This window comes from Vanessa cardui, chromosome 24, assembly GCF_905220365.1.
Source record: "Vanessa cardui chromosome 24, ilVanCard2.1, whole genome shotgun sequence".
Taxonomy (NCBI): Eukaryota; Metazoa; Arthropoda; class Insecta; order Lepidoptera; family Nymphalidae; genus Vanessa; species Vanessa cardui.
Genome location: NC_061146.1, coordinates 5,957,885 through 5,970,512, shown reverse-complemented (window position 1 = coordinate 5,970,512; position 12,628 = coordinate 5,957,885). Strand labels below are relative to the sequence as shown.

Genomic DNA, 12,628 nt, shown 5'->3' with positions numbered 1-12,628 from the left:
TATTTAATAGGTATTGTTAACAGCTTAAGAGCTAAGATGGCCCAGTGGTTAGAACGCGTGCATCCTAACCGATGATTGCGGGTTCAAACCCAGGCAAGCACCACTATATATATATGCTTAATTTGTGTTTATAATTCATCTCGTGCTCGTTGGTGAAGTAAAACATCGTGAGGAAACCTGCATGTGTCTATTCTCATCGGAATTCTGTCACTTTTGCATTCCATCAACCCGCATTTTAACAGCGTGGTGGAATATGTTCCAAACCCTCTCCTTAATGGAAGAGGAGGCCTTATCCCAGCAGTGGGAAATTTACAGGCTTGTTACTTTAAGTAAAATCCTGTAAATACACGTTTATTGGTCACGACTATGCATAGTTCTACAAGACTATTATATAATATATTATTTATATAATTAATTTATCGAATGTACTCTACGAGTCCATTAATTCGAAAAAAAAAGTGTTTAATCCTGTAAGATTGTGTTTTAATTTATTTTAAATAGGTAAAAGAACTAGCATATTGGCCACCTAATGATAATTCACCACCCACAGAAAAACACTGAAAGAAAACACTGTTATATCATATGACCTAATATATTCGTAAATTTGACACGTCCATTTACACGCACTTGCTTTCTCGGGTTGAACTGACGCGAGAATCTATAGCGACGAATAGCGTCGAATGGCGCGATAGGGAGCTCTTTCTATTGGTTGTATAAATCGGCAGTAATCGGTTTTATTGAATTTGCCGATGATACATCTAAATTGTGTCGTACTATAACTAGAAGAAGAACCCTTTAAAACTATAAACTCTTGAACATTATAATATATAAATAAGTAATTTACCATTTCATCAATTAGTTGGAGTTCCTGCTCATGTTACTGGATAACACAGATGGTACAACCATGGTACCATCGACGAGGAAAATCTTCTTGGAAAAGTTCAGGAGATACATAATGGATAATTGTATCTTGGATATGGTGAGTAATATTTATACAATGCAAATTGTAATTAAACATTTGACCCAAACAATGCAGTACCAGCTAATTTAGCTAGTAGAGGGATTCTGTAAGAAGAAACTCGAAACTCACAGCAGAACACGAGCTTCGAATGTCAGAAAGTGACATCGGCTATTAATTTTGACGTAATAATTGTTGCCCGAGGTTTCGCTCACGTTTTACGGTATTGGGGACATCGGCTATAAATTTTGGCGTACTAATTGTTGCCCGAGGCTTCACTAGCGTTTTAGGGTGTTGGTTGTCATGTATCAGGGAAAAAAGTACCATATGTCCTTTCTCAGAGTTCAAGTTGGCTTCATATCGAATTTCATCAAATTCGGTTCAGCGGTTTTGTCGTGATAGAGCGACAGACAGACAGGCAGGGTTACTTTCACATTAACAATAGTAATATAAATATAGATTACTGTAATTAAGTCGTTTGACCACATTATATTTTACAAAATGACTGCAGATAACCTTAACTATTCGAGTAACATATAAGGAACAATAAGTCGTTTCAAACTATTCTATATAATCTATTTTTTTATAATCTATTTTTTTTTATTGCCGGACGAGCATTTGGGCCACCTGATGGTAAGTGGTCACCCATAGACAATGACGCTGTAAGAAATATTAACTATTCCTTACATCGTCAATGTGCCACCAACCTTGGGAACTAAGATGGTATGTCCCTTGTGCCTGTAGTTACACTGGCTCACTCACCCTTCAAACCGAAAAACAACAATACCGAGTACTGTTATTTGGCGGTAGAATAACTGATGAGTGGGTGGTACCTACCCAGACGGGCTAGCACAAAGCCCTACCACCAAGTCACCTCATTTCATCTTTACATTATTTAACTTAAAGTCCTTGATGCAAATGAGTTTTTTTTTTTCAGAGATTATTCAACGTGTCCAGAAACTCGCCAGCTATTTCCTGGTGCTGTCATGCTCGCCTTCTCACTGCTGTGTTGCGACTATGGAACGAAAACCCTCTGAATAATCCGTAAGTATTTTTAGTATACATTACTGGCTGTTAAACGTACGCTTCGCGTTATATACAAAAGGGGAACCATCAATGGAATTAAAAAGTATATATATACTCTAATCATCTACAGATTATTTCGAGTCAATAGTTTATATTCATAAAAAGACGTTCAGTAGTTCTTACGGATTGATTGATTATCAGTATTCGCAATGATGATAAAAAAGTCGTCATAAGTATATAATATATACATATATTTGTATTTAATTTCATCCACTAACCTGCACTGGGGCAGCGCAGTGAAATATGCTCCAAACTTTTCCTTTAAAGTGAGCGGAGGTCTTAGCCCAGCAGTGGGTAATTCACAGACTGTTACTACAACTACTATTACTACTGCTACTAATGTATAAGTTGTGGCGTATTGATAAGACGGTCATTTATGGTTAGTATTTCTTACAGTGCTAATTTACATGATTTGTGGTGACCACTTTTAACTTTACCGCCCACAGCTAAATCTATTCAGGCAATTAAATATTTAGAAACGAGCCAGTCATACACATACAAACAAAAACCCAAAAAAATCATCATCATCCTCCTGCCCTTTTCCCAATATTATTTGGGGTCGGCGCAGCATGTCTTCTCCTTCCAGACTTCTCTGTCTGACGTCATCTCACAAGTAACATTCTTTCTAACCATATCGTCTTTCCCACAATCCATCCATCGCTTTCTTGGTCGTCCTCTACCTCTATATCCATCCACATCCATGCTCAAGGCCTTCCTCACAATATATTCCTCATTCCTCCGCATTACATGCCCATACCACGATAGCCGCCTTCCACATAACTTCTCGGCTATCGGTGTCACTTTCAAACTTCCTCTTATATACTCATTCCTTACTCTATCCATTCGCGTAACACCACACATTCCTCTCAGCATTCTCATCTCCGCAACATGCAATTGTCAAAAACCCAAAAAAAATATATAAAAAAAATATTACTTACATTTTTCTTAGTAAAAAGACAACCTACTGAAAATTAATTAAAAAGAACACTCAATTACAATCGAATATTCTCGAAGAGCTCACTATGCGGACCTTTTCCGTATTACGATCACGTTGGAAAAACAACGATACTCCATTTAGATCTTAGCCCGAGATTCTCGCAGAGCAAAGCCTTAGATTAAAGTCTAGTTAACGACTTGTATTAACTCGAACGTATTTAAGGGTGATTTATTCGAGAACGTTCGAGAACGTTCCATACAAAACTAATTACGTATTAATTAAAAATAAACAAGGTAATTATTATTATAAGAATTTTCTTTGGAATAATCTGAACAACAAAAATCATAGACAATATACAAAATGTATCTTTTTAAAAGGAATTTAAATTTCGAATTCAATTTCATTCCAATTACTTCATAATATAAAACGAAGTCCCTTCTGCTGTTTGTCCGTCCATATGTATAATTAGCTCTTTAAAACTAAGTAACGGATTTCAATGAGGATTTAATACATTGAGTGATACTAGTGAAAGATAGTTTGTGTGTAATAAGAGCACAGTATACATAATTATAAATTTTAACAAAAAGAAAAACCGACTTCAAACAAAACACTATTTTAAAACAAATAAATATGCACTAAAAAGAAATAAAATAATTGCATATTTAACATGAAAAATATGAGACTACTTAAAAATCGATTTACACATGAATATAACGTAGTTATAGTTATTGTTACATTTGGAGCCGGTGTCTGTATTTTTTTATGGTAATAAATATAAAAAAAACAGACGAATTGATAACCTCCTCCTTTTTGAAGTCGGTTGAAAACACACTGCACGCAGTGTAAAAGCTGGTTGAGATTAAAATAATTTACTACCAGCTGTGCCCGCAACCATGTACGCGTTTGAATTTAACAAAAAAAAAATTATTTATTTTATTTATTTATTATTATGCTACACTGTATAAATATCATTACAGGATTGTGTCACAATTCGATATTACAGCACTTAAAAAAAATAAAAACAAATATATTATTGTAACCTAAGCTACTCCTTATAATATTAGTTATCTGTCAGTGAAAAAAAAATGTTATTTTGGTATATGTACCGTGTAATGCATATGCATTGAGTAAAAAAGGGCTATTTAATATAACAAATAGACACTGCAATTTTATCATTTGTATAGATTATTAAAGACAGACAAAACATACCTTTTTAAAAGGAAATCATCAAGTAATTTAAATTTCGAATACAATTTCATTCCAATCACTTCAAAATATAAAACTAAGTCGCTTCTGTTGTCTGTCCGTTCATATGTATGATTAGGTCTTTAAACTAAGTAACATGAAAGTGGGATTTTTTAGAGGATTTAATATATTGAATGATTCTAGTGAAAGATTATTTATGTTTAGCAAGCACAATATACAAAAACACACAGCATACAACGTAAAAGCAGATTGAGATCAAAATAATTTTCTATATTTCTTTCTCTTATAGATACATAACCATAAGTGATCATTTTTAGCCTTTACTTTTTATGAGAAGTAATTACCCATTTACGAAGAGATTTTAAGCAATACACCATTAATCCTTTTTCAATTAAGTACCCTCAATGAATTGTGCATTTAAGGTACATTAATATCGCTGTTTACAGCAAGTGATTCAAATGAATATTTCAAAAGATATTACAGATTAAAAACGCGGGTAGGTTACATAGTGGTTTGTATTATGTCATGACAAAAAAGCTGTGAACTTTGTATATAAATATTCTGTAGTATATTCAGTATCAGTATTGCTCGTGTGTGAAGTAGAGTGGGAGTTAGTTTAGTTAGATATTAAAAAAATTACTGAAGTTTTATTCAGTATTTACGCCAATCATTTGAAGCCAAATTGTTAAAAGCCTTACCGAAGAAACTTATATATATATCTAAATATATATATAGTTTAATGATATGAAATCACAGTAGAAACTTCTTAAATTATCAGTGTTTCTTTAAGAAATTGTCCATGTATTATGTATGTCGGCGCGAAACCACGAATTTAAGAAAAACACGTGTCCAGAAATGATTATTTTAATAATTTAACAACTGATTGTTAAATTAATAATTTAAGAGAATTGTGAAATGTTAAATTAGTCTGAAATATTTTAGTGTTTGTAAACAGCTGTTATGTTGAGTGAATAAGTCTGCCCTATTTTTGTTATAAAAGACCACGCGCCCGCCGGTATCGATAGGCATGTGCGAGCCTCATATTGGAATAAATCAGAGAAGATTATTTCCTGAGTTTAATTTCATACCACCCAGGATGGTTAAAGATCGAAACCCTCACACTTGTGACAGCAATGCTGACGTCATGTTTTTTGAAAGAGGGGTCGGACATGCTTCTCCGATATATATAAAAACCTTCCTCTCGAATCACTCTATCTATTAAAGAAACCGCATCAAAAACCGTTGCGTAGTTTTAAAGATTTAAGCATACATATGGATATAGGGACAGAAAGAACGATTTTGTTTTATAGTATGTAATGAAGTTACTCTTAGTAGATACTCTTAGTATCTATAACTTAATCAAAGTTAAATGTCGATAAATTGCAGTTTTCTCAAATGGTCCCTAATTTTGTTAGCCTTCCAGACACTAGCCTAAAGAGGGGGAACAGTATTCTCTTACCCAAATTAATTAGATCACGTCCAAACAGCTCGTCTAATTTGTAGAACCGTTTATTCGCTTCTGATTTAACATCCACTAAACGACCTAGGACAAACTTTATTAATTAAAAAAAAAGATAATTTAAAATAGATGTGACTTTTACTTTTACTGATGATTTTTTTAAATTAAAGTTGTCAACCAAGAAAACCCTACAGCATATCTATCAAGAGATCTACGAGAATATTTTAAGCAACATCTTTTTTACAAATTACCTTTTATACGATAATATACTGATTCTATGAAGGGGCTCGTATCGCTTCTTTCTTTTGATTGTTGAGGAGCGTGCCCGTGGCTAACACTGGCTCCAAATATAACAATAACTTTAACTACGTTATATAACCGTAAATCGACTTTTAAGTAGTCTAATATTTTTCATTTCATTTTATTTAGGGGACTCTAAAAATATATATTGAATACGCAATTATATTTAAAATAGTGTTTTGTTTGAAGTCGGTTTTTCTTTTTTCTTAAATTTTTTATTTATTATAGAGAAAATTGTAAAAATATGACAGATAGCTATCTCTTTGTTCCGGCTAATTTCTGGAGAGTCTGGACAGATTTCGCCGTATAAAATTACTAAATTCAAACTTAATAACGTATTAAATTCAAACGCGAACGAAATTGCGGTCACAGCTAGTTGAATAATATTTCCATTACAAATATGTATGTAAGTAAGTTATGTATAAATATAGAACTTAAAGAACGAAATATACGTCGAACATTTTGTAGCTTATTGGTCTTTTGGTTACGTGAGAGTTTGTAGGAAATGAGGTCCAGGCAAACTTCACATGAGACATTACATTTGGATTGATACGAGATTCATAACATTTTACATCCCATGTTTGATTCAGTCATGGTATTATAAATAGTCGGTTATTTACATTTAACAAAATGCCAATGTTTTTAATGAACGTCTACCAATGGTTCTATAATTGCTCCCTTTGGCTTCCCAAAGAAAAGAAAAAAAACCTTTTGTTTATATTATTTTACTAGCGACCCACCATGGTTTTGCACGGGTGTACTGCTATACTACATATAGACTATATTTATTTACGGCACATAACTAGACACTTCTAAAATTATCAGTGTTTCATGTATTGTATACAAAAACCTTCCACTCGAATCTAATCTAATAAAAAAACCGTATCATTATCCCTTGCGTAGTTTTAAAGATTTAAGCATATATAGCGATATAGGGACAGAGAAGGCGACTTTGTTGTATACTATGTAGTGATAATACCTATACCCTAATAGTTCACTTTGTTCTGATTATCCAATTTGTCATTTAAAGGCACCTACCACCTCACATACCAGCGAGAACATTTATAGACGGTGAACTTGATTTTTACAACGTCGATCGTCTGGGAGGAGTCCTGCCGTTCTTGGTCCGGACTTTACGGTCTGTACGGCGAGATTTTATTGACTTTTTTATTCTCATTCACTAAATCGTCACTTTCACTGTAAAACTTTATCACCAATTATTTTCCCTTTCATGACTGTTTTTAATGGTGCTCAGTTATAAAACCATTAAACTGGTTGTCTGATATTTGTGAGATTATGAATAAGTTGGCTCGTTTCAGAAAGGTCGTAAATTCTTTTTAGCCTAAATTGTGGTTTAAGTATATAAAGTATTACAATAATTTTTAACGTACACTGTATAATCGTTTTGGTTCTGGTTGTCAATTGATGAAAATAAGTATAGAAAATACAATATTTCAGTATAGTACGACACAACTTAGATGTAGCGTCGGTAAAATTCGTAAAAACGATTACATCCGAATATATACGGTCTCCCAAATTATTAATATTTATTTCTTATGTGAATATGATCTTAACACAAACGAAATAACATGTTATATCACATGATCTAATATATTCGTCAATTCGACACGTCGATTTACATGCAATCGCTGTCTCGGGTTGAACTGACGCGAGAATCTATAGCGACTAGTAGCGTCAAGTGGCGCGATAGGGAGCTATTTCTAATGGTCGTATGAATCGGCAGTAATCGGTTTTATCGAATTTTCCGATGCTACCTCTACGCTGTGTCGTACTATACAGTATACATTTATGCCGAAATAGACAAATCCGGACATCCATCATATTTTCTTTCATTTTTTATTGAACTCTTACTCTTGAATAGCGGTGTAGGAAATATCTTGTACCTAAATACCAGATAAAATCCACGTTAGTAAGACTCGCGTTTGAAATCCTTAACTTAATAAACTCGAAATTGTGAAAAGTGAGTTACTGTAATATTATATTCATAAAATACAACTTTTAAATAATTCAAACAATTTAAGAATAGACAAATTAAACGTGAAATACTAGACGTTGTTTTGAGCAATTAAAATTAATTGAAATGTTTTGCCGCAGGCAGGATCTTATTCAGGTTCTCGGCGAGGAGAATCCGTTTATACAAAGTTTCGAACCGAATTACAATAGATCAGGAGGAATCGATGCTGGTATATATATTTATTTATTTGTTTTATGGAAACAAACAGTAGAATCAAGTACAGTAATGGCCGGCAACGGACCTGAAAGCCCCCTGGTGCTGCAAATGTCCATGGGCGGTGGTAGTTCCGACGACATTCGATCTTTGATTAGTTTCGATATATCGGACACATGCCTATTGGTTTATGTATTATTTTATCGTTTTTTCATATTACTGATCATACATATATATGACTGATAGGTGGCAAACGAGCAGGAGGCTCACCTGATGGAAAGTGACTACCACCGCCCATGGACATCTGCGACCCCAGGGGGCTTGCAGGTGCGTTGCCGGCTTTTAAGAAAGGAGTACGCTCTTTTCTTGAAAGTTCCCATGTCGTATCGTAGATATGTAATGGTTTAGGAGTGTCACAATAATATTCACATTAATCTAATTCCCATAATTTTATGTGGAAAATCTTGGTTAGGTGTGAACGATATGGCAGCAGGCTCTCCAGGATTGGCAACGCTACCCCAAGTTATATCATCAATGGCGCGATTTATGCATCCACCGATGCCACCAATGGCAAACAGGTATTCGTTTATCTATGATTATCAAAAAGACTCTAAATTTATGCTAAAATTGACGATGAATAATATAAATGAACCAGTCATGGATAACCTGGCCAAATACCATCCAAATAAACTCAGAACACACTTGTGACACTGCCTGACAATAAAACTATTAAACAAAAACTTTAAAAAAAATGTTGTATAGCACATTAGAGTAATACTATTAAAAAGAAAAAGAAACATCAATGTTATTGATCTTGAAACTTCAAGATGATTCCCAAATCTTCAACGATCGAATGCAATGATAATTATAAAGGAATGAAAATTATAACTATTTTAATATCCATAGCTTATACTCAAGGCCGACTGGTGAAACGGCCTTAGCCCTTAAAGGGACAAGGTCAATGATGCCCGGTGCTGGGTGTATCGATGTTAGGACGGCGTACTTGAGACTCATGGATGGACTGTTGGCGTTGTACCATGGAATAGCCATCAAACATGCAGAAAAGGTATAATATTTATTATTTGACTTAAGTGTTATATAAATTGTTTTTTTTTAACACTTTAAATGAGAGGTCTAGTACGCATGTGTCTCTGTGTCAAAGTATAATTCGTATGTGCGGTACGACTAAGAAAACATAGGTTTCTCTGTTGTGTGTAGCATCTTTGAAAGGTGACAAATATATTTATATGATGCCTATACTTTAAAACAGAATACTTTGGTGTACCTATTGACTTTAATACGGGGTCTCTTTTACCACCTACCGCACAGAAGAAATCAAATTCGATCACTACACATCATCTCGACCTTTAGTTTCTTAAACGTTACGGGGTCTATATTTCCCACTAAAGTCTCCTCTCCCTTTGAGGAAAAGGTTTGGTACATATCCACGCTGCTCCAATGCGAGTTGGTGGAATACACATGTGGCAGAATTTCTATGAAAATAGACACGTGCAAATTTCCTTACGATGTATTCCTTTACCGCCGAGCACGAGATGAATTATAAACCCAAATGAAGCACATAAATATTCAATGGTGCTTACTTCAATTGGAACCTTCAATAATCGGTTAAGATTCACGCGTTCAAACACTGGGCCATCTCGGCTCATGTTATGTTATCATTATTATTTAAAGTTGTAAATAATTTATAGCTTTGTGAGCTACGCGATAACCAACTGGACATGGCCGATTGTCTTCACGATATAGAACAACGGATGGTTACAGTTACGAATGAACTTCAAACCGTTGAAGGTGATTTGATTTTATATTTATTGTGTAATTAAAACGATTTGAATCATTTGTAAAGGTTATGCTGGATTTGTAAAGCAAAAGCTTGGGCGTTGTTGCAATATTAACTGGGTTAAATACATTGTCTATTTTTAGAAGAACATAATTTCTATTGCAATTTGAGTTTTATAACACCTATTTGCAAATGTATTAAATTTGTTATATTTGTTAATCTATATTAATTTTATTGATGTGCAAGCAAATGTGTCTTTCTGTCTGTCTGTCGCTCTTTCACTACCAAACCCCTGAACCGAATTTCATGAAATTTGGTTTATTTTATGATATAGGTAGGCGGACGAGCATATGACCACCTGATGGTCAGTGGTCACCATCACCTCATAGACAATGACGCTGTAAGAAATATTAACTATTCCTTATATTGTCAATGTGCCACTAACATGTGGAACTATGTTATGTCCCTTGTGCCTGTAGTTACACTGGCTCAATCGCCCGGAACACAATATACTGAGTACTGTTATTTGGCGGTAGAATAACTGATGAGTGTGTGGTACCTACCCATACGGGCTTGCACAAAGCCCTACCACCAAGAAAGGACATGGGCTACTTTTTTGCCTAACACATGACAACCAACACTCTAAAACGCGAATGAAGTTACGGGGAACTGCTAGTATATATGTTATATGTACTTATATGTACTAAAATCAACCTCTAATGAGCACTATTAAATTGTAATTTTAAGTTCCAAACAACACATCGAACCACATCATAAGATTTTCCGAAAATCGTTTAATATATCTAAAAGTAATTTTCACTTCAATACATTTTCTAGGTACTAAAACTGAATTGAATGAATCAGAAAAAATAAGGAAACTGCTTACAGAGAAGATGTTGAATGAGCTGGAAAGATCGAAAGCTGTTTACGAGGTTCATTTAAAATTATAAATTGCTTGATGGTATAGATCTTAGTGCAAGTATACCTGAATAGGTATCTCATGTTATAAGTTGTGTTTCGATTAGAAGAATAGATAAATAGAATGAGTAAATTATTTTTTTGCCAAACATGATGTCATTGGAATTGAAAGGAATGTTTAATGATTTTTGGCAAAAAGCAAAGACGGTAGCGCTAGCATTAGTCGCTGACCAATTAATTAATAATTTATTTATTTATTTATTTCACACACAAGTTTATGTTTACATTATTAAATGCCAGCCCTGAATTCCAAACTAGCTTTCGCTGTGTTTTGGAAGTCAGTTCCTTCCCAGATTTTAGGTTACAAATTGTTTCTTATTATAAAAGTAAAAGTAAATGGAAAATATATAAAATAATAATAATAATAATAATAACAATCAAAACACAAAAGAAATTATTTACCAATCTAAGTAATATATATATAATAATTATATCTAATATTTTTTTAATGTTAATAATTGCAAATAAGAATTGGTGGACCAGTACCCATAAGTTCTCCCCACTGCTGTTATAGATAATGAAAACATATTTTTGTATTACATTTAAAGAAACCTGTTATGTTTCTATTACGGGAGATGTTTATCTCCGACTCGGTGGTAAATTATTGGCAATCAATGAGCAAGAATAACATTTGACTTTGACTCTTCCAACTAACCTTTATGTAAACCAAATATTCACGATAGTGGAAAATACTTAAAGTTACTTTTTTGTTTAAAAGTGTTAAACAAAAATTGTAAAATTATTATTTAATGATACGATACCAGACACTAATGACTCTGACAGCTGATATTTTCGAGGCGCGTTGTTTAACTTACGCTATCAATATTATATACAAATTAAACCAATTTCGTTAATTGAGAAGTACCATTACTTAAAATTACTCCAAAGTCATATTTCTAATCAGGAGAAGTTAGAAGCAAGTGCTCTTCAAATGGCTTGGGTTATTGGAGCGATATGGACGAAGCAGAGGCAGCAGGAGCTGGCAAAGCACTTCACTGGCACTCTTCACTCGTTGCGCTACGCTTCAGACCCAGAATACGCTGCTCATGTTCAGGTAACAATGCTCAAACTATTTCTCTAATCTCTGATCTCAGAATCATTTTGATATAACCTGTGGCAGTGCCTCAAAGCACCGCACCTCTAAATGTCGGCGAAATGCAAACACCGTTTGATCCACAGCCAAATGCCGACAGCCTTGCCAATCAACGCCGCCCGGTACCGCCTGTGTCTTTTGAGCAGTTGCCGCCGCGATCATATATAACGCGTACTCGAGTTCTACAACGACACACTTCATAGTCACGCTTCGGGTTGAGCACATGCTCTGCCTTGTATTAACTGTACAATAATTCGCAATACATATATATGGGAAATACTGAGTTATCACTTGAACCCCAAAAACCCATATGCAGCTCCTAGACCTTATACCAAATATGTGATATGCCATATGCAGACCCCGCTTATGATGGACTCCATACTTCATATAACATTTATGTATGATTAAAGGTATGCAATATGTTATATGCATGCATATTTATATATCATTGATGAAAGACTTTGCCGCATCTTTTTCGTAAAATCTACAATCAGAGCTGGTATCACCGCTTTAAATTTTATTTGTGTTGCAAAATGACAATCCAGAGTCTATTACACTAATTTTAGCATTCCAAGATAATCTAATAGAATGTCTGTCTGTCTGTCACTTTTTCACGACCAAACCA

The 12,628-nt window shown here is 34.1% G+C and overlaps 1 protein-coding gene across 1 annotated transcript in view; it reads left to right on the top strand.

The window, feature by feature from the left end:
- LOC124540241 (E3 ubiquitin-protein ligase RNF123-like) overlaps positions 1–12,628 on the top strand; it is an 80,425-nt gene that overhangs the window by 20,921 nt on the left and 46,876 nt on the right. Inside the window, exons 15-23 of the mRNA XM_047117706.1 lie at positions 860–979; positions 1,896–2,002; positions 6,977–7,084; positions 8,062–8,150; positions 8,607–8,712; positions 9,041–9,200; positions 9,844–9,943; positions 10,770–10,864; positions 11,815–11,964. Of these exons, the coding sequence (XP_046973662.1) occupies positions 860–979; positions 1,896–2,002; positions 6,977–7,084; positions 8,062–8,150; positions 8,607–8,712; positions 9,041–9,200; positions 9,844–9,943; positions 10,770–10,864; positions 11,815–11,964 (1,035 nt within the window). The remainder of the gene's footprint in view (positions 1–859; positions 980–1,895; positions 2,003–6,976; positions 7,085–8,061; positions 8,151–8,606; positions 8,713–9,040; positions 9,201–9,843; positions 9,944–10,769; positions 10,865–11,814; positions 11,965–12,628) is intronic.